The sequence below is a fragment of the Cydia splendana genome, chromosome 13 (genome assembly GCF_910591565.1).
Source record: "Cydia splendana chromosome 13, ilCydSple1.2, whole genome shotgun sequence".
Taxonomy (NCBI): domain Eukaryota; kingdom Metazoa; phylum Arthropoda; class Insecta; order Lepidoptera; family Tortricidae; genus Cydia; species Cydia splendana.
In genome coordinates, this window is record NC_085972.1 from 4883364 (window position 1) to 4909944 (window position 26581).

At 37.4% G+C, this 26581-nt stretch overlaps 1 protein-coding gene across 1 annotated transcript in view; it reads left to right on the plus strand.

The window, feature by feature from the left end:
* Positions 1–1636: 1636 nt before the first annotated feature.
* LOC134796400 (BMP and activin membrane-bound inhibitor homolog) overlaps positions 1637–26581 on the plus strand; it is a 98086-nt gene continuing 73141 nt past the window's right edge. The window contains exon 1 of the mRNA XM_063768598.1: positions 1637–2038. Within this exon, the coding sequence (XP_063624668.1) occupies positions 1951–2038 (88 nt within the window). The 5' untranslated portion in view covers positions 1637–1950. The remainder of the gene's footprint in view (positions 2039–26581) is intronic.

Consider the following 26581-nt stretch of genomic DNA (forward strand, 5'->3'; position numbering starts at 1 on the left):
TCCCGGTTCTCATCATATGACTATTTATTCCCAATTCAGTAGTAGTAATGTTTTAGTACTTTAGCTTGGAACATTAAATAAACTAACCTATTAAAGTAGGTATTCGTGCAGGCAGGCGTTGCCGTCATTGCTGAGTGCATAGACTATGCTACGGCCGTGTGGCTCGGCCCAGGCGGAGGCAAAGTGTGCCGGTTAATTTCGTAAAATAGGTTGGAACGCAAATTAAGTCTTTTTGTAAATAAAATAAGTCATTTATTAATTCTTATGCAATTATTTATATCAAAATAAGTCATTCATAAAGATTGTACGCTAACACAAACAATTTCTTAAAAGTATTCAAAAGATGCCTTGAGAACCGGGAAGAACCGGGAATCCCGGTTCCGGTCATGCCCAGAACCGGGAAATGAAATTTTTGGTACCGGAACCGGTACTGCATGCCCTGTGGTGACAGACGGACGGACGGACGGACGGACAGCGGAGTCTTAGTAATAGGGTCCCGTTTTACCCTTTGGGCACGGAACCCTAAAAACTAACCGGCAAAGTTAACGTCAAAGAATGTGTAGGGCAGTCGACAGCGCAAACCTAGTGCCGGCCGGCTTCCTACAAAAACGTACCCATGTGGCGCCACCACGCAAATATACACCTTAGATACAGTTAACAATTAAAATAAATAGTGTCTTATCTAACTGTTCAATACGGTTCAGTTTGCAATGACGCGGCTTCGTAGCGCCACGGCTTCATCCACCATTGCATGAACGCGTGCGATTAGTTACATACCAATATCGATTTGATTTTATCGATAAATATTATCTCGATAAGAGACGCAATATAAATTTGCTTAACTTCTGTTACTTAAGGTTATGATAAATATAATTGTGATATGATAAGGGTTTTTAACACTGAGGGAAAATCCGCAGCTATAGAACCTACACGCACGCTCATCAATTTTATTATGGTTCAAATTTTGATTTCTAAGTGTGACTTGTCCCTGAGGACCCTGAGGTATTAAAATATATAATAATATATATGTATAAATATAGAGTTAAAGTTTGGTTATATAAGGTGTATATTTTAATAGTTATGGATTTCCTGTAAGTTTTCTAGTTAAATAAACACTACCTCTTATATTATAACATAAAAAAACGCATGTTTTACAGGATTTTCATAAAACTAGTTGGCCGTTAGCTAACTCAGCCTATCGTACTAATAATTATATTAATTTAACTGATTGTAAATAATATAAAACATTCATATTTAATATAAAAAAAAACACTAAACTTAAATAAGGTGTATTCGGGTATTACCGAATGTCGTATAATTCCGAAATTCAGATGAAAATCACCCTTAATTCCATCATAATAAAAGTCTCTTTCGGAATTATCCGACAGTTTTTGACATTCGGAATTACCCGAGTAAACCTTATGTTTGTTTCTTATTTAATTTTTTGAATATTAACCATATGTTTCAATTTATTTTAAAGTTTTTAAACGTGTAGAAACATCAAAAATGAGAAATTGAGAACTTTATCGACTAATTTCATAGATAGAATGAGGCCCCATCACTACGCTTCGGCGCGTCTGATTCGCTCACTCGCTCTTCATACGTTCTTTTCATTCGCTCCTCCTCCTGTCACTGTCAGTTCAGTATCACATTGTCAGTTGCGGTGGTATGTTGTCGCGCAGCGACCGAATCCGTAAGCGCGTGTTCAATCAAAAACTTTATTATAAAAACATTGAAATTAACCTAAGTGTGTAAATTAACTAAGTTTAACATACGTAATCCAGTGTAATATCAACTGTAATGTGTATTCCGTACAAGTGTTATTAACTTATTAATAGAAGTTGTATTTTCAAAATAGAATATTGGTGATGACTGACGAGGTGCGTGTTGGGATTGTGGCGATGTTTGTTTAGTGTTTATTAGTTGTGATAGGTTTTAATTGACATAGTGATGGCGGTCAACTTGAGCTTGTGTTTACTGCTTGTGGTGTACCGGGTGTCGACGGTGTACGCCGAGAGCTTGGATGTGACTTTGACCGGTAAGTAATCAACTCGATCAACATTTCTTCAGAAAGTGTATCTGTAACTACTTTTAAGTTATTTCGCTTTTACTGAACTGTGACGCGGTGGGCAAAGTTATGTTAAAGGGCAAAGTTTTATACTTTTACGGTTTTATGGCCGTGTAGATTCCTACTGCTCGGTAAAGCCTTATTGCTTTATCCAGTCCTTCATTTAACAGCCAGTTTGTATTGACTTAAAAAGTTGTCCAGCTCGTCTCCCTATTGCTATTCGTTGGTCGCTTCGAGTTGATCTAATCGAGCGACTTTGACGGCCTCCTAGTCAGGTGACCCTGCCTATGAAGCAGGTCCTGGGTTTGAATCCTGGTAAGGGTTTATATTTGTGTGTTTTTAGCACAAATACTTGTTCCTGAGTTATGGATGTTTTCTATGTAATGTAAGTATATGAGTATATTTATTTATACTATATAATAATTAATACTCATTGTCACCTATTACCTACAACACAAGCCTTATTGAGCTTACTGACTAACTAGGTTGAATTGTAAAATTGTTGTTGTTGTTAAACCACATAGCCCATACAACCATTTCCAGTCGCCGTTACGACGCGGTGTTGACACATCTTGTGTCGACACCGTCTGTTTCGGTCACAATTCCAGTCGCAGAGTCGTCGCCGTGTCGACACAGTTACCAGAAATGGGGAAGGGTCGACACATGACACAAAGTGACATAAAGTGTGGTCGCCGTGTGCACACATTGTTTCGGGTTTGCGACTACTTTATGCCAAAATCATTCGTTCATTCGTTCATTTTGTTCCTGTCAAATGGAAACTGTCAGATGGAAAAATACTTAAATAAAAATAAGTGACATTAATACGCCATCTCTAAAACGGATTACAAGACGTAATTATATATTGTTTGCATTTATATTACAATATGACTTAAATTATTATGGGGAATTAAACTGCTCGAGTGATTTGATAAACTAAGTGTAATATAATCAACGCGCCACCACATTGTTTTAGTTTAGCCGGAAATGAAATTGTTTACTTCTCAGTGCCTGTGTTCATAACTATATTATTTGAAGCATTTTTAGTACTTCGATGCGTATACTATACTTAAATAACAGAAATAACGCTTTACATACTACGAAACTTGTTAATTATGATGTATAAATATGGTTTAAGGCTGAGAAATATTGCAGTCACAAAGTAGTTGCAATGTTTCGACTTTGTGTCGACTCTGTGTTGACACATGACACGTGCTGTCAAAAGTAATAACAAAGTTACTGGTATGTTACTGGATTTGCAAAATGGCTCCTTGTGTTGATTTGTTTTCAGATATTCTCAAAGTGTAAAAATGCCGTGGTCAGAGATGGGCATTAATCGATTAACTGTTTATTCGACTAATTAATGGAATAAAAAAAGTTAATTCTCAAATTTTAATCGCGATTAGTTTAGTCGACCTAACATAGATTGAAATTGAATTAATCTGAATATTAATCGAATAAATTATCGATTAAATCTCGATTGAAAGTTGACAGGGGGCCATTTTTGTACGTAAAAATAATAGAAATGTCTTGCATGCAGATGGTAGCAAAACACTTTGTCATAAAAGTCGAGATGGGTGTCGATATATAGGTTTTAGGGAGTGCCGATTTCGAAAATAATGACCATTTTGGAATCCGAAATGGCGGCCATGCACTGTGTCATAAAAGTCGTCATGGATGTCGTTTTATACGTTTTAGGGGGCCCCAATTTTGAAAATGATGACCATTTTGGAATCCAAAATGGCGGCCATGCACTATGCCATAAAAGTCGTCATGGGTGTCGTTTTATAGGTTTTAGGAGGCGCAGATTTCGAAAATGATAACCATTTTGGATTCCAAGATGGCGGCCATGCACTATGTCATAAAAGTCGTCATGTATGTCGTTTTATAGGTTTTAGGGGGCCCCGCTTTCGAAAATGATGACCATTTTGGAATCCAAAATGGCGGCCATGCACTATGTCATAAAAGTCGTCATGGGTGTCGTTTTATAGGTTTTGGGGGGCGCAGATTTCGAAAATGATAACATTTTCAATTTAAAAATGGCGGCAATGCACTATGTCATAAAAGTCGTCATGGGTGTCGTTTTATAGGTTTTGGGGGGCGCAGATTTCGAAAATGATAGCATTTTCAATTTAAAAATGGCGGCAATGCACTATGTCATAAAAGTCGTCATGGATATCGTTTTATAGGTTTTAGGGGGCGCAGATTTCGAAAATGATGACTATTTTGGATTCCAAGATGGCGGCCATGCACTATGTCATAAAAGTCGTCATGGATGTCGTTTTATAGGTTTTAGGGGGCGCAGATTTGATAGAAAATGATGACTATTTTGGATTCCACTTTTATGACAAAATACGTAGCCGCCATCTTGGATTATAAAATGATCATCGTTTTCGAATTCTGCACTCCCTAAAACCTATAAATCGACATCCGTGACGACGCAAGTTATCTTTATTTTCAGATCTAACAAATTGCTACAGAATACAAAGGACAAAAAAGAAGCGAGGAGGTAATGAAACAAGCAAAAATACAGATGATTCCTCGACGCAATTGGGTGATTCTTAAATTGTGTCCAGATTTTTTTGTCATAAAAGTTTATATTTTTCACATATTATTCTCACAAGTTCCGTGACATTTCGACCTTGTAATTTTTTAAGTAAATGTTTTTGTTTATCTATGAGGATCTCACTAGAATAGTATAATCAAGGTATGTTTATATTTGATGAATGAAATAGTAACGCAAAAAAAAAAATATATTTGTGTCTTATATTCCTGCCGAAGACTTTTATTTTACCTTTTCCTTCTACACAAGTTTGGCCAAGTAATAAGAATTTAGGGCTCTCAATTTTATTTTGACTTCTACAACAGTAAAGCTACAAGGCCATGTTTGGTATCGTTTTCGTATAAATTCGCAGTACCAAATTTAGTTAAGGTATCACATTGACACCATTCCGAAGTAAAAACATATAAACTTATTAAAATACTTTCTTTTAAACTCCTCTTCACGCTTAAACTGCTGAACAGTTTTAATTTAAATTTGGTACACATATATTTTGAGTCCCGAGACAGGATATAATAAGTTATCTCAAAAATCATCCTTTAAAGGTGTGAAATGAGGTGTAGGGGGGAATTCAGAATTGACTTCTTGAAGTTAATACTGTTTAAGTTTAGGTTTGAAGTCATGTTTTTTCATCATTTTTAACTAAATCAAAGATGTAGACCATCCCAAATTTCATATAAATCGGTTCAGCGGTTATTGATTTCCCGTACAAATTTCCACGCCACTTTTCACACCTTCAAAAGATGATTTTGGTTATAAGATCTATCCTATGTCCTGTTCCGGGACGCAAACTATTTCTATACCAAATTTCAACGAAATCGGTTCAGCGGTTAAGCGTCAAGAAGAGTTTCAAAAAAACCGGCCAAGTGCGAGTCGGACTCGCGTATTAAGGGTTCCGTACATTAAGTCCGACTCGCGCTTGACTGCACATTTCTAATAGGTTTTCCTGTCATCTATAGGTAAAGAACTATTTTGTGTATTCAGACGGACATACATACAGACGCACGAGTGATCCTATAAGGGTTCCGTTTTTTCCTTTTGAGGTACGGAACCCTAAAAAGATTTATTTTTATTTTGTGGAATGGTGTCAATGTGATATCTTAAATGGATTCAGCACCCCAGATTTATACGAAAACGATACCAAACACGGCCTAGCACCTTCACTGATATAGATATATCAAGATAAAATTGAGAGCCCTAAATAAACTTTCAAGAGCGGATATCTCAAAAACTATTCAACATATCGAAAAAATTGACTGAATAAACTTGTAACAAATTAAATTAACTTTCATTTTGTATAAGTGGCCATGTCGCTGAGATGCATAGTTTCCGAGATATAATCGAAAAACGGGAAAATGGGACCTTCAAAGCCCCCTCTCTCCCCAACGCTCAAGGGCTACGGCCGGGGACTTTTGATATGTCCACCTCCTAACTTGTCAAACCGAGTTACGGAGTCAAAAATTGTGTTCCGAGCATTTCCCTCTACAACTTTTTGAGCATTCGTTGCCTGACCTAAGTAGCTTATTGAATTTCTTTAAAAACTTTTCTGTAAAAGGTTCACGGGTGTTGGGTGTTTATATGGTTTCGGTCGATTATTATCATTTGCATTGCCCATGATGACTTACTAGAATTACGAGCACACGAGACACTAATAGTAGTTTGACAAACCTTGGTTTTCAAGAGGTATTTTATATTGACATTTGCTGTCACAAATTTGCTGTCAGATTTAGTCGCAAACCGCACGCAAAGTGCACACAAATGTGTCGACACCTTGTTACGGAAAAGTGTAGACACGGCGACGACACTTTGTTTCGAAACAATTCTAGACACATTGTGTGGACTCTGTTACGACACATCTGACATTTAGTTACCACTTTGTGATTCTGCGACTGGAATGGTTATATGGGAGGTTTCCATCATCGTCTCCTTCAATTGATCCATGTAGGTATGCCCTACTTGCCTTCCCTCTCCTCCTGTTCCTCTGACTTTCCCTTCTGTGATGGTCTTGATGAATTCATCGTGTCATAACAGTTGTCCCAACTATTAACTTAAACTTAATATGCCTATGTGTATTCCTGCCTGCCTTCTTGTCTGGTCTGGTGGTATAATGCCACCTAAGTCAGTGGGGAGACACTCCTCCTTTCAGGCATTCTTGGCTCCGTTCAGCTCAGCATTGCGCCGAGCACAGATAAGATAATTACTTGAATTTTGACAACCCTAAATAGCCGATGGGATAGTGCCATACATTACAAAGGGACAGCATCATTCGTCCCTGAAACGCTGTCATACTTTAGTTTTCTAGGAAGTTTCTTTTCTGAACAGTACTACTATTACTTATTCTGTGCCTAAGTTAGAAGTTTTACAGATTAGTTAGTTAGTAAACTGTTGTTTAAGCCTTTTCCGATCTTTAAAAATGGATTAGATTGTCCTACAACTGGTTAAAGTGCAAATGTTCAAACTAATTAGCAATAAAAATGTTAATTTGGAATTAAAAGAGCGGCACCAATTTTAATTGCATGGAATTGCAATCACAGAACTATTATGAATAATCATCACATAAATAACAATTAACTTATTCTTGCCTGTCTTGCAAGTTAATTTATATTGGGTACTTAGCAAATATGTTTACTCACACGACTTCCTGTATTAATTAAGTTATTTAGCTAAGTAAACATAATTATAGCAACAGTTACTAATGAGTCTAATGACTCAAATGCCATAGTAGCTTTTACTACTGTTTGATAATCATAAAGGCTTCTGGTAAGCAATTAAACGCCACAATTACACTATTAACTAATGAGATTATTTAATGTCTTGTTGTTACTAGTTTTTTTTTTCATTAAAATTTGTTATAAAACTTATAAATATTATATTCACTGAAAACTTTCGACTATTATATTTTAACTTCTCTTTTTAAATAGGTAGAGTATAGATGCCAGAAGATTCAGGACTATAGCTAAATGAATTTGCGCTAACAATCTTTCATTTGAATCACTTGATAAAAACTGCATTATGCAGTCTACCATATATACATTTATACCTATAGAAGTAACTTGGTCCCACGCAAGTCCCTCAATATGTATAAAATATAGCAAAATAGAACTTTTCGGATATGAACGATAAGACTTGGAACACAACAATTTTCACATTTTCTTCAACTGCTGATGATATATTAATCCGGTGTACAAACACGATTTCATGTCTGTTCATATTAGCACACTTTTTGGTAAAACAACACGAATAACTCACTATTAAAAGATGACTCAAGTAAACACCGAATACGTTTTACATTTGTTATCTACTTACCTATATAATATAGTTGAATAACACAAATTCTAACTCATAGCACAATATTCACAGCCAATCTCACCGCTTCCATTTTTGTCTCTACTGTCAGTGTCATTTTTGTTCTAAAAAGCGGGAACTCTCTGTGTCACTTATTATACATTAAAAAAAAACTCAATTAATGTTCGAAAAACCTTAACATCTAATAAAGTCTGGCTAGCCAAATTTTGTTGACAGATATTTCCTTGTTGCATCACCAATTGTCTATGCTTTTAAAAAAAGTTAAACGTCTGTTGTCAATTTATGTCATTCATTCAAATTGTTTGCGGTTTATAAGGCGTTTATTCTAAATAATACTTAAATAATATTAATAATGACTTTACCGAGTGACGTCCGCAACCTATTATTTAAGCTCGTAAATAATTACGACAATGTGCAAAGTCGACGTGAAGCGTTTTATAACGAAAAACTGCAATGTTTACAAGTCGTAAACAATTTCGTAGGTTGGTGCTCTATTAATATTTTGATACTTTAAGTACTAGTTCTAAACTTCTAACATTTCCCTATAACTTTGATTAAGTATGTGAATTTATTGATACCTGAATCTCATAAACAGGACAAGTGTGTAAAAGAAACGGATAAACTAGAAGTTCTGGAAAATATCAATAAAATCAAAACATTGGAACGTAATCATATGTGTTTGTCGTTGACTATACTTTACATAGTGGTAGAAATTAATGTGAGCTGACTTTGAGTGCAGTCAACGTATATTTAACTTATTTCCTTAGGTACCTTATGTGTGCACAGAAAATAAAAAATATTTTCTAGTATCAAAACTATAATTCCTACTACACACAGTGTGACCAGCCCAAGATTTTTTGGATTTCCCGCCAAAACTTTGGGTAATATTTCAGTAGCCAGACTCTAGAGTCTGGCTAGCCAAATTTTGTTGACAGATATTTCCTTGTTGCATCACCAATTGTCTATGCTTTTAAAAAAAGTTAAAAGTCTGTTGTCAATTTATGTCATTCATTCAAATTGTTCGCGGTTTATAAGGCGTTTATTTTAAATAATACTTAAATAATATTAATAATGACTATACCGAGTGACGTCCGCAACCTATTATTTAAGCTCGTAAATAATTACGACAATGTGCGAAGTCGACGTGAAGCGTTTTATAACGAAAAACTGCAATGTTTACAAGTCGGAAACAATTCGCGTAGGTTGGTGCTCTATTAATATTTTGATACTTTAAGTACTAGTTCTAAATTTCTAACATTTCCCTATAACTTTGATTAAGTATGTGAATTTATTAATACCTGAATCTCATAAACAGGACAAGTGTGTAAAAGAAACGGATAAACTAGACGTTCTGGAAAATATTCAGATTCAGATATCATCATATCAATAAAATCAAAACATTGGAACGTAATCATATGTGTTTGTCGTTGACTATACTTTACATAGTGGTAGAAATTAATGTGAGCTGACTTTGAGTGCAGTCAACGTATATTTGACTTATTTCCTTATTAGGTACCTTACGTGTGCACAGAATATAAAAAATATTTTCTAGTATCAAAACTATAATTCCTACTACACACAGTGAGACCAGCCCAAGATTTTTTGAATTTCCCGCCAAAACTTTGGGTAATATTTCAGTAGCCAGACTCTACTATTTACTTGAAACATCTGTAAATAAAACTATGTATTTAGGGCTAAATAGAAATACCGAGTAACGGAACTCAGGGAACTCTAAAAGACGAATGAAATGTAATAAACAAAGGAAAGGAACACGCGGGAAATCTCAAAACTACAAAGTGTGTCTATGGTAAAATTTAAAGGGCTCTACTCACCTTGCAACAAATCGCATGCGATCGATTAATTTCGTTGCACCTATTTAATCGGCAATGTATCGAAAATCGCATGCATCGCAATCGCATGTTAGGAGAAGGATTTTTTTTTTCATTTATTTGGAGCATTGGCAACACGGCCATTTAGGAGAAGGAATAGTTTTTCATGACGTATAAAGTGAGTCATTCCACCAAGTCATCGATAAGTGATAAGGCAAGCTGGTGCAACATTGAACAGGTTTGGACATGTTCTAAGTATGCCCCTTTGTGATAAGAGAACAATGCTTTTGTACAAAGCTATTTGAGTCTTTCAGCTTTTATGTGTATAACAACAGTTTCAAACAAGTAACCAAAAGTTTCCTACATAATTTAAAGAATTTTAACATGCTAAAAAAACTATAATTCAGGCTACCTATCAAAACAAAATGTTATTTACCTTTAGGTTAGGTTTGGTGTGGTAGGTACCTAGTATTCAAAATACTGAGATAACATAACATTACAATACACGGTGTTTGTAACTAAAGATCTAAGTTGAAACCTACGTCAAAACGTCGGAAATAAAATAAAGTTAGGTACAAAATAAATTCGAGATAGACCCGGTCATTAATTATGTTTATACTTCGTACTTATTAGTTACCAATTTTAATTTATCCATGTAGCTACATGGGTACCTACATTATGTAATTATTTTTGATCCATTGATCACTTTCGTTGTGCATTAAATTTGTGGATTTATATACGGCATCAACCTACCTATACCTACATATTTTGGTCCAATGCAGGCTTATTCGTTATCGATTACGAGACATAAGTATCGATTCTTGTTGCCAAGCTGATAAGAATGGCGCCGCTTGTCTGGAATTTAGGTACTTAGGTATATCTACTTACATAAAAATCCCCAGTTACTTATACTGTAGACTAGACTAGAATATCGAATTTTCATAATGCCGAGGTATTCCTGTCGTAATCTGTAGAGCCCGGATTTAGTACTGTGGATTTAGCGTTGTGAGGCTTTACTCTTTTTTCTTTTTTAGCGTTGTTAGGTTGTGTTCTTTTTTTCTTTCTTTATGAAAACCTCTGGTTTCTGTGAACCCGTCGTTATATTCACCATTTGACCAGTAACGGGTCTAGGTGTGTTAAATTCATCAGTTTTCGAAGTTACTTACCTATCTGGATTACCAATTAACGGTAACGCCAGTCTTCAAACGAATAGAAAAATTGTATCGGGAGGACAGATACTACGAAAACTTACGGACTATTTCCATACATTATTCAAGTTTATATTCGCCTTTTCTATCAACGATTGTCAACTTGGCTAGACCCCCAAGTCTCAGTTCTGCATAGCTAAATACTCAAATAGGCAGAAGCAGGGTTGGGCAGTATTTCAATTACATGTATTTGAAATACGTATTTGAAATACATTTTAGGTTTTTTGTATTTGTATTTCAAATACTACCTGGAAAAGTATTTTGTATTTGGTATTTCAAATACTGCACTCACATGTATTTTGTATTTTGTATTTCAAATACTTTAAGCTTCAAAATACATTTCTACAAAATACATTTTTTATTAAATTCTTTGATCCTAAAATGGAACGTTTTTTTAAATATAATGTACGACTTGTCCAAATTTGTGCAGCAATGTAGGTTTATACCTATTCAAATTTCGTCAAGTGGAAGAAAACTAGAGCTGGACGAAAACAAGCACAATGACCCTATAAGTTTTTAGGAAAGGATATTCGTTAAAAACCGGCCAAGTGCGAGTCGGACTCACGCACGAAGGGTTCCGTACCATAATGCAAAAAAACGGCAAAAAAAGACGGTCGTTGCTTCAACTTCGGTCAAAAATCACGTTTGTTGTATGGGAGCCCCACTTAAATCTTTATTTTATTCTGTTTTTAGTATTTGTTGTTATAGCGGCAACAGAAATAAATCATCTGTGAAAATTTCAACTGTCTAGCTATCACGGTTCGTGAGATACAGCCCGGTGACAGACGGTCGGACGGACGGACGGACGGACAGCGGGGTCTTAGTAATAGGGCCCCGTTTTACCCTTTGGGTACGGAACCCTAAAAAACTAAATGATTAAACAAAAAAAAATTAAAAGTATTTTGTATTTTGTATTTGAAATACATTATTTTAAACACTGTAATTTGTATTTTGTATTTCAAATACTTTTAAAAATGTATTTTGTAATTTGTATTTGAAATACGTGGAAGCCAGTATTTTGCCCAACCCTGGGCAGAAGAACCCTATCAATGACGTCATTCGTAACGAATCGATAAGTTATCATAACGATCTGATAACGAGGCGCCGCTCATCCGATTACAGTTCAATCGGTATTTACGAATTTCTATATACTTATTTGGCTGGCCATAATTTAGGCCAAATAGGCCCTCGACCCTAAATAGGCCCTAGACCCTAAATTGTTTTGCCTATCTATGCCATGCCGTTAAGCAAGCAGTGTAAAGGTAAAAATATTTTTCACCGCACCAACTGGTAGATGCTCTCTTGACTGTTCAAAAATTGATAGATAGCAAAGTTGCATTTTATTCACATGTGAGGCAAAGTAATCAAATGAAAATATTGAGTTGTTTTCTTATATTTGCTTAACCCTCGTAATATTATCACGAGAGGTTAAACAACAACTTTGCCCCCTTGTAAAACAAATACCTACCTAACTATTTTCTAAAGCATTTTAAAGTAAACCATTTTAACCATTCCTATCAATCTTATCATTCTTTAAATTACCTATCTCCGTTTACATTAATTAACCGCACTATTTACTTTCAGACTCATAAGGGCGAATCTCAGTTCACAATGCTCATATTTATTTACCCGTCAGGGTAGAAATCCCCTGCGATGCTTGTCACTGATTCACCGGTGACGTCACAGGCGCCTGTCTCCCGGCGCGCCAACCACATGTCACACCCTTAATAACAAAGAACCTTAACTAGAATTAATCACCCATTCCAAAATAAACCTTAAGACAAAGCTATTAAGTTGGAATTTAAAGCAGCGTCGCTGTGGAGTTGACGCGGTCTGTTATAAGAGCGCGCCTGCCCAACCCTCAAAGCTAAACAATCTTAGCTGGAACAACCAGTGTATTCCAAATCCGATCTTAACACAAAGTCTTTAGATATAAATTTGATTACGCAGTTTGGAGTTGATGAGTTTATTTTATAAGGGCGCTTGCCTGCAGTTTTTGCAGGTCTAATGCTTGCTACCATTTACGGTTGTCTGTTAGAGAAATGATCTTAATTTCAACTTAACGGAGCCACATCCCGGCGATTTGTTTTATGACAAAGAGGAGACATAATTTATTTTGTTGAAAACAACGATTTTGATGGCGTTGCTTTTCTTTCATATATGAATATATGAATGAAAAGCAACGCCATCAAAATTACTTGTCTTCTTCGCAATTGTTCCCTTACTGCTGAGAATCGCAGAATTCTTGTAATAGCAATACTCCAATTTGCACTTCTTGGTTCCATTTTTAGGATGTTTTAATTTACTACGCCGCGAATCTCAATTTTTGATTTTTGAATTTTCTGTGCTGTGGTCCAATACTACAACGGTCCACGAGTTCAAAACTGAATTAAATAGCAATATAATTTTTAGTATTTTCTGGGTGATTTCCGTCATCTATGAAACTATGTTACCTCAGAACTAAGTAATTCAAATAATAGTCACGTTTAAACTAAGATAGGGTTTGTGCGGAAAGAGAAGAGTTGTGAAATGTATGGAGCCCAATACATTCCACGACTCTTCTTTTTCCGAACAGACTCTATTCGAGTTAGTATTGGGCCATAGTTGCGAGATTTGGGACTATAGTTAGGTGGTTTTTACGGTACTTACTCTTTGTTTACGTCAATATCACTACAATACCTAATGCAAGAGTGATGTAGAGTCGTAGATACTGTTACTACTAATACGTTTACCGGTAGGTACCGTAGCCACACCACAGTCGAATAGTTCGTCGAACTATCTATTGTCTTTGCACAGTTCAAGCTAGCAGCTGGTTCTCTTGAGAGAATAGAGAATACTCATAATGAGTTCCCAATGCTTTTTATGTCAGATAATTCATTTTTATCTTAGTAGCTTTATAGCGTCAAAACGTTGGGTTGGGAGATCTTGGTATTTCTTCGAGACCTGTAGAAAGAGGCGCCTTAAATCAATTATATTTATGCCCCGGCACTGTTCCTTGTTTTTACTCTTTACTAGATTCGTAACATCACAAAAGCCACAAAAATCCGGCTCGTTAGAGCACTTGTATTCCCCATATTTCTCTACGCCGCTGAGACGTGGACCCTGCGGGAGAGTGGGAGGAAGAGGGTGGATGCCCTGGAAATGTGGTGCTGGCGAAGAATGCTTGGGGTATCGTGGACCGAACACCGCACCAACGTCTCCATACTCCAAGAGCTCCTCATCTTCCCGCATCCTCACCTTCTTTGGTCACGTTTCTCTACGTGGAGATGTATCCATAGAGCGACTGGTGGTGCAGGGCAGAGTAGAAGGTACCCGAGCGCGAGGAAGGTCGCCCATGAGGTGGACGGACCAAATAAAGACAGCAATGGACGGCCCCTTGCACGAATGCGCTAAATGCGCAGCCGTCAGGGAGGAGTGGAGGCGAGCCGTCAAACGTGTCACAAAGGGAGACTTCCAATGATGACCACGACCGCTCTGTCAAGAGTGTCCCGATCAAGAAGAAGATTCGTACCAAGCGAACTCGGCATGGCATTTGACAAAATGTGGCAATGTCACCATTGATGTAAAATTTCTATGAAAATATGACGTAGGTATATAATGACACTACCTCACTTTTTGCTCTGTTCAAAGTGTAAAGTTAGCTTATACGGATTCTATTATTATCCTCTGGTATTGAGGGTGTCAATATTGATTGACCAAGTCTATAGTTAGGCAAGACTACGCGCGCCGACTGTTTAAACATGTTTTGCATAAGCTATGTAAATGTTACCTTCGTTATACTAGACTTAGGTGTTGCCAACTACATATATTGTGTGTAGTGTAGATGGAAACATAGGCAGTGCGGTATATTTTGTTTTGATTAAAGTTTCTAAGGTACACGAAGCCGTAGCCGTAACTCAGTATAAATTAGAAATTACTCAGTATTATATATAGCGCTGTTGGTTCTCCATGTACTAAAATAAAATAAAAGTTCCACCGTACCATGGTATAATAATATACTCCGCCTGGTACTCCATTCCCGTCTTTTCTAGGTCACCTAACTGACACGGGCTTACGTCATCATGCGACAGCGCTATATGATAATATGCGATAGCGCTATATATAGCGGCCATGTTGTTGTGACGTAGCCCCGTGTCACTCTGGGAATGGAAGACCATGTTTTATTAGACTATGCACCGTACTGCATCATAGCAGGTATTTTTTTACAAAACAGAGAAAATAAGTGGTTTTTCAAAACCAGTGCAATTTTTATAGATGTGACCAGCTCAATGGTTAATATAGATTCATCATCATCATCATCATATATTTAAGAGTCTATTTACTCTTGTCGGTGAAGTGATTTCCAAATATGGCTTAAGCTAAATTAAAATGTCTAACATTGTATTGTATAAAAAACCTAGACTATCCTGTCAGGGCACATGCTTATAATCCCCAATCAATTGCAAACTCGACCATGTCAATCGCTCAGTGTAATAGCGGCATTAGACCGTCCCGTCACGGTGTCGCAATAAGTAAGCAGGCTCTGTGTATGCGCGAAGTGTTTTGCTGTACCTATGTCTATATGAATTTATGAAATGGGTAACGGCGAGCTTTGGGGGTCACATAGTGTTAAGGTTTTTTTTTATTTAGACCAAGGCGCGCGAACCTGCCATTCTGCCAAAGCCATTTGAATTAAAAACCAAATTTCATACAGGGGGGCCCGCTACGCAGGGGAGTCTGGCCTTCGCCCTCGAGGTGCCCTCTGGTCAAAAAAGGTTGGAGACCCTTAGTTTGGACTGTTGAGAACCAATTGATTTAATTCTGGATCACAAGATTTGTATTCATAGAACAATCGCGCTCTTAAACTACTCACACTAAATCTCAGTTCCTATCACGCAACAGACCTGAGCTTGGTAGATTATGAGCTAGAGCCGCTAGAGAGGAAACTGTGAGATACAGAGTTAATGAAAACACATTGCATCCCAATTATGTACTTAATGATTGCGATTTCTTCTACACTGTTTCTGCTTACTCACTTAAAAATTATGTTCCCAGTAGGTACAATTAAAAATGAATTCTACTGGCTCTTGTTAGAGTTAAATGTACCGTGACTAATTACAGGAAAGTCCCATTAACAGTCCACTGACACCCCTGCGGCGCCTAAATTCTAGACATGGCGCCCAGTCTTACATCATTGAAATATAGACTTTAATGCAAGGCAGATTAGGTGCATATTTAATTGAGCCATCGTGTGAATTCATGAGTGAAATTAAAGTAGGGCTGAGCCCCCTCGGATTGTATCAGTTACATTCGGTTTTTTATCGCATCGTTATTTTGTCGATTTAGGTACTTAGGGTGTATCGAGTAAAGGTCAGGTTAATGTAATCGTTAATTGTCAGGCGATTGGTAATTTTACACTTGTATGCGTTTGTAGTGTGAAAACGTAGCGAGGTATGTTGAGACGAGCTTTTATAGTAAAAAAAAAACCTACATTATTAATTCTTCACGCTATTTGCCAAATAATTGTAATAAACTTCAGAAGTTTTAATATTCTATGTGCGTTGCTTCAGATGAGTTCAAAAATAGGTTCCTATAATAGTACTTAGCAATCACTAAGCGACATATAAAATTTAGCCACTGCAAAACGTTTGCAAGTTTTTAAACGATAGCTAAAAAATTGCATTCAGTCGTTTTTCTCTTGCCGATGGAATTTTAACCATTGATTTTGATGGGCGGCTCGATCCCCTAAATCACGGTCACGTGTATTTTAAAGAAATAAAGAATTTTGTATTTGTATGTAATTTATTCAAGAGTAATCATCATTCAGATTATTATCAGCAATATGTCCATGTTAAGTCAAAGTTCTCCTGTTCTTGAAAAATTATCTACGATTATAACTATACGCAACGAAATTATACATGCACCAAACAGAAGTTTTGTGCCAATTCGTTCCACATTTACAGGATTACTCACGCTCTTGTGTCCAAGATTTTTCATCGAGATACGTTCTCGGAAAATGGCCGGAGTCATTTGTGTCAGAAAATATACTCTTTGTTCGTTTGCCGCGACAGTGGTTTTATATATTCCGTTTTGATGTTTGTTGAACTGCAGCCATCTTTGTGTGTTGGTATAGATGGTAATTATATACCCAATTATTTATTACCTCTACCCAGATCTTACAGATTACCTCTACCCAGATCTTACACAGAAGTTCATGCGAAAGTATATATATTGCTAAAGTTTATTTGAGATAATATAGTTAGTTATTTATACTGAGCATTTTCCGCAAATCGACAACCATTGTGCGTATTTTGCGTGGAAACGAGGTACCTAGCACTACTCTAGCCACCCCAGCTCCTCCATGAAACCTAGCAGAGTCTTCAGGTTCCTAACTGCCTCCTTCAGTATGCACGGAGTATTGGTTCCTGTATACTTCTACCTGTTTACAGTCTAGGAGAATATGTTTTGCTGTTTCCTCTTCTTCCATGCACGCTCTGCACAGAGATGTTGAGATGATATAACGAGATAGGGTAAATTAGAACACCGGAGCAAGAGAAGCACTAAAAGTACCCCATACAGTCTGTCGAGAAAACCTCAGCAGCTGTCTCTGATTCGATCAGCCCTGAGGGACCGCGAAACACGAAAATCGATATTTCGTATCTCTATCGCTCTTGCCTATTCGAGACATAGAGAGGCAGATAATGAGATTTCGTTTCCAATAAACAGCGTCTCCATTGTACTTCCCAAGTGACAAATGCGAATATAATACAGTCACAGGTAAGCCGACACGTTGGCCACTAGTGCGCGACGATGACAGTTGCAGCTGGCTTCCTGTAGCCGCCGGAAGCTCGGCGCCGGCGCCTGCGAGTGTTGCCATCAAGGGAAAATGGCGGATATTTACATTTTTATTAGATCACTCAATTATACGTCACTTTTTGTTTCGTTGCTGCGTGAAAGTTATATGTAGAGTCTACAGTTCCGAACCCTGATTTGACATGTCAGGTAAAATTCCCTGGCATGTTCCAGGGAGTTTTTCCTGACAGTTATAAGTTTACCTTCTTAAAAAAAGAAAAATGTATTCTCTTAAATATATGTAGAAAAAATGAGCTCTGCTCTACATATTGATAATCATTGACCTTCCTACAACAGTATCTCATACTTAAATGTAGGTATTTGAACCGTCTTTACGAAATGGTTCACTTTGTCTGAAATTGATAACTATTGAGAGCTAAAACGAGTTTCAGTTCACGATTAATTCACAAGTCTCATTATCATATTTCCAAGTTTCTCATATCCTAATATGGAGGTTGATAATTTTGTTCGGTATATTTTTAAACTGCACCTAGACCTAGTAGCACTGGAGCAGAAATCGAACTTACTTTTTTAAAGTATTGATGATATTACTCGCAGCATCTCGCTCGCGCCAGTACATGGGGGAAATTATGTAAAATGAGATCAAATTGACATTGTAAGTTCAAATCGGCCGGGTCAAATATTCCCATGGAAGTGGAACTTTGGCCGCCAATGTAACGTGATCTCGAGATACTTAATGACTATGCATAATTGGATTGCGCATATACTGAACTGTTTGAGCTTTCGACTCGCTTCGAGAAACTATGGGTCTTTGAAGAGTACTTATTACATTATGTACTTGTTTGGAAACTTGGAGCATTTAGACTGGAGATGTCATCGCTGTCATTTTCTTTACGACACAGTCTGCCGATTTTTGCGGGGGATGGGACGTCAAATATATTGCTATTTCTACATGATTTGTACGTAACGTACAAATATAGCTATGTCAGTCCATACAACATTTTGCACAATTGTGCAAGTTTTTCGGCAGAGGGGTAAGCTCTCAATTGCTCTAAGTTTGGAAAGTATGAGCCAATAGAATACTTATTCGCTTAGTATAACTCCGGTACTATACGGAATACTATAGGTTCTAATACTAGTACTATACCTAATACTGAGTACACTTTCTACTGATTCCCTTGACGTTTGACTCCTCCGTATAAGGAAACATTTGGAACCACACTACCACGGTTCGTTTACGCTATAATGAACGAGCGCATACATTGCCACTGATATTAACTTTTTTATGAAAATTAAAATTGCATTTTAATCGTCTTATTAAAGTGTTATTTTCATAATATCTCGCTTAGAAAGTGCAGTTATGACGCTGTAGTTCACCTTGACTTCAAAAGAACTAAAGATTATTTTGAAAAACCTAGTTTGACCTTTTGTATGTGTGTGACGGACGGCGGTTCTAAAATCGTGGGTTCAAACCTCGGTCGTGCCGTACCTATAGGATCTCAGACTGAAAAATTGTTCTCGAAAAAAAAACTGCAAAAAATTTTCAAAAAATTTGGTCAGGATCTTTACTATACACAGACGAGAGGTTAAGATACTTAAGTAATTTTTGATGCAATTCCATCATTTATAAAACGGTTTGAATCACAATACAAGATGTTAGCTGGCAGCCTAGAAAAAGAATCCCACTTCTGATCATTTAATTCCTCTTAACATGAGTCATACAACTACTTTTTATTTTTACCTATGATAATATTTTCTCTGAAATATTATAAATGCATACTCGCAGACTTGATCTCCGTACAAGGCTTGGGTGTTCATATATGTATGTCAATGTAAGTCGATTTCTACCGGTTCGACTTATCCTTAGAAATTAGGGCACGTAATAAGGTTTCTATTGGTATTTTGTTGAAAACCGAAACAAAAGTAAATAATTTATGCATTTTATTTTGATTACAAGGAAATTAAATGAGTTATTTTGTAGAAGCATAAGAACGCCATCATAAAATCGTTATCTGGGGCCCGATTTTTGAATTTTGAGCGCTCGATTTCGTCACTCGAAAATCGGTTGAAAACGGCGAAATGCTATTTTTTTTAATACGAGCGTTAGAAATTGGGAATCGAGTGGAATTGACCACTTGTTTTCTTAGTAGAATTTAAATGCCTAGTAGTGGAGATATTACTGAATGAAATACACGAAATTCAAAAATCGGGCCCCTGATCGTAAAAGTGTTAAACTTACGCTATAAATAAACGGTCAAATATTCATTATGATTCATTATGATTTAACTCATAAAATAATCGCCTATTGAACCGGCATGTCAACTACACACTACACGTAAGCCGACACCCGGCACCGGCGTTCAATTACTGGCACCCACGCTTTAACGCGGTAGCGCCGTATCGGGCGTACACATCGCATTTGTCTAGACTTGTTTGTCCAATACCTACTTAGTGTTTAGAGTTTACCTAGATTTCTGTTCTGGCGCCTGTTGTGTACAGAGTTTATCGCATTTGTGTGCATTCATATAATGTGCGGTTATCAAAGGAAAGTTGTCGGTGGTCAATAAAGGATTATGCTTTAAATATTTGATTAGCGATTTAACTTATCAAGAACTGACGATGTGGTACATTTTGCCTTGAAATGACACAAATAGCCAATTGTTTTCTTAGCGTCGTTCGACTGAAAATATTTTTTAGCGTAGTATACATAATAATAGTCCGTAACTCCGTAGTCTGACTATCCTATTTTACTACATATAAACAATATAAAAATAAATACAGGCGCCGATTTTTAAATATCGAGCGCTCCAGGTAGGTACGAAGACTCGCAAAATATCCGAATACAATAACACCACTTACGAGTACAACGAAGTTGTTGGAGTACCGTTTTGCTTTTGTCTCATTTCCGACCATTTTACTCTTCCAAAGCTTATCTCCATTGTTTTATAGTATTGTGAAGTACTTAATCTGCATTCGATGGTTTTCTAAATCCGTTTCAAGTTACTCATTGTGCAGTTTTGGGAATGCTAACTGAGCATTTGTCAAGTCGCTAATGGACCACCCGTGAGTTGATCAATATTAATCATTTACAGCGAATGCGCTGTAAATGATTAATATTGATCAACTCAGTATAAGGCGATGATAACTTACTTACAGGGATTGCTGCTAGTTGCTTGAAAAACTTGTAATGTTGTAATTGTGTGTGTAATTTTTATGTTAAAGGAGCAAGGAGCGCATACAGCGGCCATTTTTTCCGAGCTAATTTAATTAATCGATGTAAAGACTAGGAAGTTATTACTAGATGGGAAGTTAGGTCTTGCAATCAACCGAAGCAAAACCAAGCTGATGATTGTGGATCGCGCCGGCCGCCTGTCTGCAGCTCCTACAATCCAGGGTATAGACACTGTTGATGAGTTCGTATATCTGGGGTCAAAGATATGTAATGATGGCAGCTGTGTTCCGGAGATCAAAAGGCGCATAGGAATGGCTAAAGATGCCATGACGCGGCTTCAGAAAATATGGCGTATTCCCCGATTACGCCATATTTTCTGAAGCCACCAACTAATCATACTCACAGACAGTGCCAAAAAACCGTCTCGATAAAATTAAAAATAGAACATCTTTTATTGACAGCGAATCCGTAGGCGTGATTTGCACATAATTAAAACGATCAACAGCATTATTAATTGATTGGCCAATAAATGGAATTAGCTCGCCCACTCGACACGAGACTCGGATCAGGTATCCATCTGCTACTGTATCAGTATTAATATTTACATGTTTATGGGTTTAGTTACTTAAAATGTATTTCTTAGGTGTTAAGCCGACATAGGTACTACCTACAGTCAGCAGCAGAAGGTCTTCAAAATAGGGTATTTGACTACTAGTCAAATCAGTTTCTTTTTTCGAACTGTCAATACGATTTGGGTGCCTCTAGTTAGGAGATACATACAGTAGATGTATTAGCAATTTTCAAAATTATCCCAACGCATCTTATCTAAAATTTCATTGAATAATGACCCCAATGTCGGGAACGGGCATGTAACAGTTAGTTGAGTTACAATAAGTTACAAGCGTCCTTAGGTTACGGAACCAACTTACATAAAGTTTTATCGTTGTTCGTCGTCGATATGGTATAAAAATTGTTACCTAGTTCTTGACATCTACATACCCGCTTTCAGCTCGACATATTTCCACTTGTACAAATATAGCATTGCATATTTGTAAAGCCAACAATATCAAGATCTTCGCAACGCTGTTTTTGCAACTCTTCTAGTTAATGGTTCAGGAAAATATACTTAAACTACTTGTAATAAGATGGATACATATTAAGACCAGCCGCAAAAAGATTTGGCGTGCGGGTTGCGAGTTATGCTATTGTAGATTATATTGTTATTGTAAACAGCAGCGGCCTTTATAATTGATATAATTACACTTCAGTTGCCATTGAAATTAAGTTAAACAAACGCCAAATGTGTTTAGTTTTCATGTATTGTTTCTGCTTGGAACATATTAATAATTTTGTAATAATGGAGTAATATTTGTTATTAAACTTAGCTAATTGTGTTAGTTACGGTACAGGTACTGTTTAAAGTTACACGCTAAGGTAATCTTCGTCTATTATTCTACAGGTGGCATTCTCCAAGTTATACAGAAATTACCAATAACACCACAGCATAAATATTCGCAAATCAACGATCCTCGAGGCGAAAACTTTATTTGAAACATAGAAAATGGTGCTAAACTTGCTGAAGACCGCGGCTGGAGAAAGAGACTACACAGTCATGGGAGTAGTCGCATACGACAACGACTGAATTAAGCTATTATATAATATATTTTGCCAACACAATTTACACAATTGGACTGACCTCGGATAGACCTTAACTCGACGCAATAAGGTTTCCGATCGATCAGTTACCAGTATACTAACTTCAACGTTGATAAACTAGGCAAGAATCGCTGCACCAGCGCGCTGCTCCTCAAATAGTCAGATATAGGCACCCCGCACCAACTTTGCTTTTCTGTCTGGCCTAAAGGTTGACTGGTAGAGAATACCTTGTGGCATTAAGTCCGCCTTTTGTAACAGTATATTTTTACTGTGCAATACATAAATATGCGTCGAAGCTGCGCTCTCGTATCGGACTTATGAGTCATATACAAAAGCCGCACTCTTATGGGCGCTGATCCGCTGATTAAAACATATCGTACTATTGATGTTAAATGCCGATGCCTGATTACCAAGCATAGGCGATGAATTGTCTCAGGTAATCCAATATGTGATAATCACAACAACAACTATCGGGAGTTGGTAGCTAGAGTCTGTGCGGAAAGAGAAGAATCGTAGAATGCATTGGTTCCCATATATTTCACGACTCTTCTCTTTCCGAACAGACTCTATATATTTTTTCCATCTTAATTCGTAAAAACAGTGTTTGCATATTCTTGGGTTTTTACCACAGCTACTATTACTTAACGTGGTGGAGGGGCTTGAATAACAACATAACCTCAAGACTGACCACGGTACCTTAGCAAAAACTTGGTAGTAAGAATGCATACAGATCCCTATAAGATTCATAATTGACGTAGCACTTGACATAAAAACTTGGCCCGACTACAGTACTAATCCCACACTTAATCTTAATAAACTGGTTTACCTAACGCTATGTAAGCAGAAGGAATAAATGTAGGTACAAGTCTGAGTAATCCTTTAGCATACAAATCACTATACTTTACTATGCAATCTGCGTTTCGCGGTCCAGTCGTAAAGGGCGCATGTCAATGACAGACCAAGTATTTTATGATCTTACTACGTGGAATAGTAATCTTTGCTATTTCAATGTCGGTTATGAATATTCGTTAAGTTTATCGCGAGGTAAATCGAAATACCATTTGATATCTTACTATGACTAGGTGGGACTCTGTGGGGTTCAAGCGTGTGACTTTCACGAGCTCGTGTTTTCTCGAAGTCTTTTGAAGTACGAATAAGTTTGTCTACGGCTTTTCGTTAAAGGTTAAACATCTTGCATCTTGAGAACAGTCTAATTCCAAAAACACCTCACTTTTCCTTCTTCGTTGGAAGATAATATGACAGTTGGTTTCGTAAAAGCCTGCAGCTGCTTGGGGGCAGGAGTGATCCACGTAACAGAGCAAACATCACTTTTTAACACCGCTCGATTAAAAGAGACAGGCACTGTTATTATCACGCTCTCATGTCGATAAGCTCGACCATCCTACCGTGCAGCATATGTCGGGATTACATACGTAGCGGGACGCACCCAGGACCCCACTAGGATTCAACCGTGAACGCTTTAAGATGCGGCCTGCTGACTACATTGACTACTTTATTAACATATTGAATATGTGTTAATCAGTAATTAATATACTCAGTATTATTCTTCGCCCCTTTAGGAAACTGTATTAGTGATGAGGCTGTACTGACTAGATTGACTTCTTAACTAACTAGCCTAGGTAAAAACCGAGTGTTCATTAACCTAAGCCGAGGAAACGTGCAAACGGAGCCTAATTGAATGAATATTCATGTTTTACTTAACTGGAACCAGTTACACTGTGGTCGTTCATTAACGAATGTTTTGAACGTGCTGAGGACTCATTCATTTACGGGTTATTTATATTCACAAAACATGTATGAAATCAGTTAGAAATGAGTAGAAGCTGCTTTGGGGTAAAACAGTTCTTAAATATTGGAGGAGGCAGTGTGCCGGTGTGGGAAGGCCATAAACCAGGTGAACTAGTCGTTGCAGTGCGTATGGAAAGCCTTTCTTTAGCACTAGGTTTTCGGCTGCTATTATGATTGGTTGCTTAGCTACGGATTGCTGGCTGGATCGGAAGGAGACGATTTTGGAAATTATCCTTAACACCAAAACCTAAGACACTAAAAGGCGACATCAATCATGTGTGACAAATTGTCTCCACAGTCAAATTTCGGACGCAAATATAGATTACCAAAAGGTCTGTAACATGATCCCTAAATACATTAAACGTATCTTTAGCTCCCTCAGTTGATTGAGCTCGTTAAGATCGACGGTTCAATCGTACACATCAATTAGTCACGGACCCCACACACCGACAGTACATAAATTTATTTGATGAGTTTACAGGCTTTCACAAACAAAGGTTCTCACCGACCGTACACGCGATGGTTTGGCGACGCGCTGGCGGGCCTCGAGTATTAGATGTTAGGAACACAACCATGCAAAAAGACTTTAGACACGGCAGATGCCAATCGTGATAACAAAACAACAAAAACGTCCACAATAGACGCAAACTAGAAAATTACACGATTAAATATGAAAATGCGCATAAATTACCGCCTTAATGAATAAATTATGAACGTCGCTGTTGAGCGCCGCGGGAAAAAATAGCGCTAAGTGCGGCGCCGGCGCCAGCGGTGTAAGGATATAGTCGCACGCGCAACTGTCTAAACGCATCGGGCGATTTTCAACCTTGTTAATGAGAGATACGCTCTAAATCCGAACGGTAAGCGCTGCGTATAAGTCATTTGTTGCGCATTGCGGAATCTGAATGCGCTCATGCGACCGTAGCGAGTCATTACGATTTGAAAGTGTTTTACCTTAGAAAAACAAACAATTTTACACTCTAATTCAACGATATAAGGTCGATCTAATGATTGTGTAAACTATACCACTATCCTTTTTGTTCGCCTAAGAACGAGCGGGAGACTTTGCGAACCCTGAGATCCCGTTCATCTTGACACGTTACAAGCTTGCTTATGCGCGCGCGGGTGGAGCGTTCTCAGGCTAACCAGTGAAATGTGACCTCAAAACCCTGAATAACTATACTTAAAAGGAGAGCGTACTTTCTGAGCATTAGACCAGCCTTTGCTCAGCGCTTAGAATAACACCTCAGGCAAGGCGATAAATATTCTAGCTCGGACAGTTGCTTAGTACGTAAATTCGATTTAATAGCGCGACAACGCGGAAACGCACTAAACGAGTTTGAGCGTGAGAGAACCACGCTCAAGCACCCGAATTCTGTGGACAATCCACTTGAACAACTAAATAACCAGGCCCATCAACCGCCACTTTAAACTCTCGAAACTACCTGCATTAACAAAGCAAACAGTCTAAGCGTTCAATTGTCCCGAGAATTAAAGCCATAGTCTTAAGGTGGTCTTAAGCAATATTGCTTTCTGTTTGGATAAGATACAGGTGCTTGAGCTGCAGATGCTTGTGACATGATTAAAGCAGCAGGCATGTTGGTTTGCATAGTTGATGAATGTTTATTTTTAGCAGGCATATTTTTTATGAATTACAAAAACAATCAAAGAAAAGTGATTAATCATTACAACTCGTACCTAAGGAACGATTACATTCTGTTCGTTCTACATATAAGCAGAATTTCTGAAAGTTTGTAGTACATTCAGCAACAGAAGTTGCTAAGCGGGCGAGGTGTGAAATATTTCCTTGACATGCTCTTATCTTATTCTCTTAAGTCTCTTAACAATAAAGTCGCGTCAAGATAATTTTGATCACCTGGCCCGCTTAGCAACTTCTGCTGCTGACTGTACAATGAATGAAAATATCAAGTCGGTTCAAGCCGTAAAAATATTTATTTTACTTAGATACATCGCTATCAAAGAAACATTTATTTTTAAAAATACACAGATACAGCTGCTTAAAAGCGGCCCGACGACAGATGCAAGACAAGATTGAGCAACATCAAGTAATCTCAGCTCATGTAATCAACGCGGGATTGCTTTTAAATGAAAATTTTATCAGCAACAAAAAAAGAAACAATCAAATAATGGCGTTCAAACAAGCCTAATCTCGAGTCTCTCGAG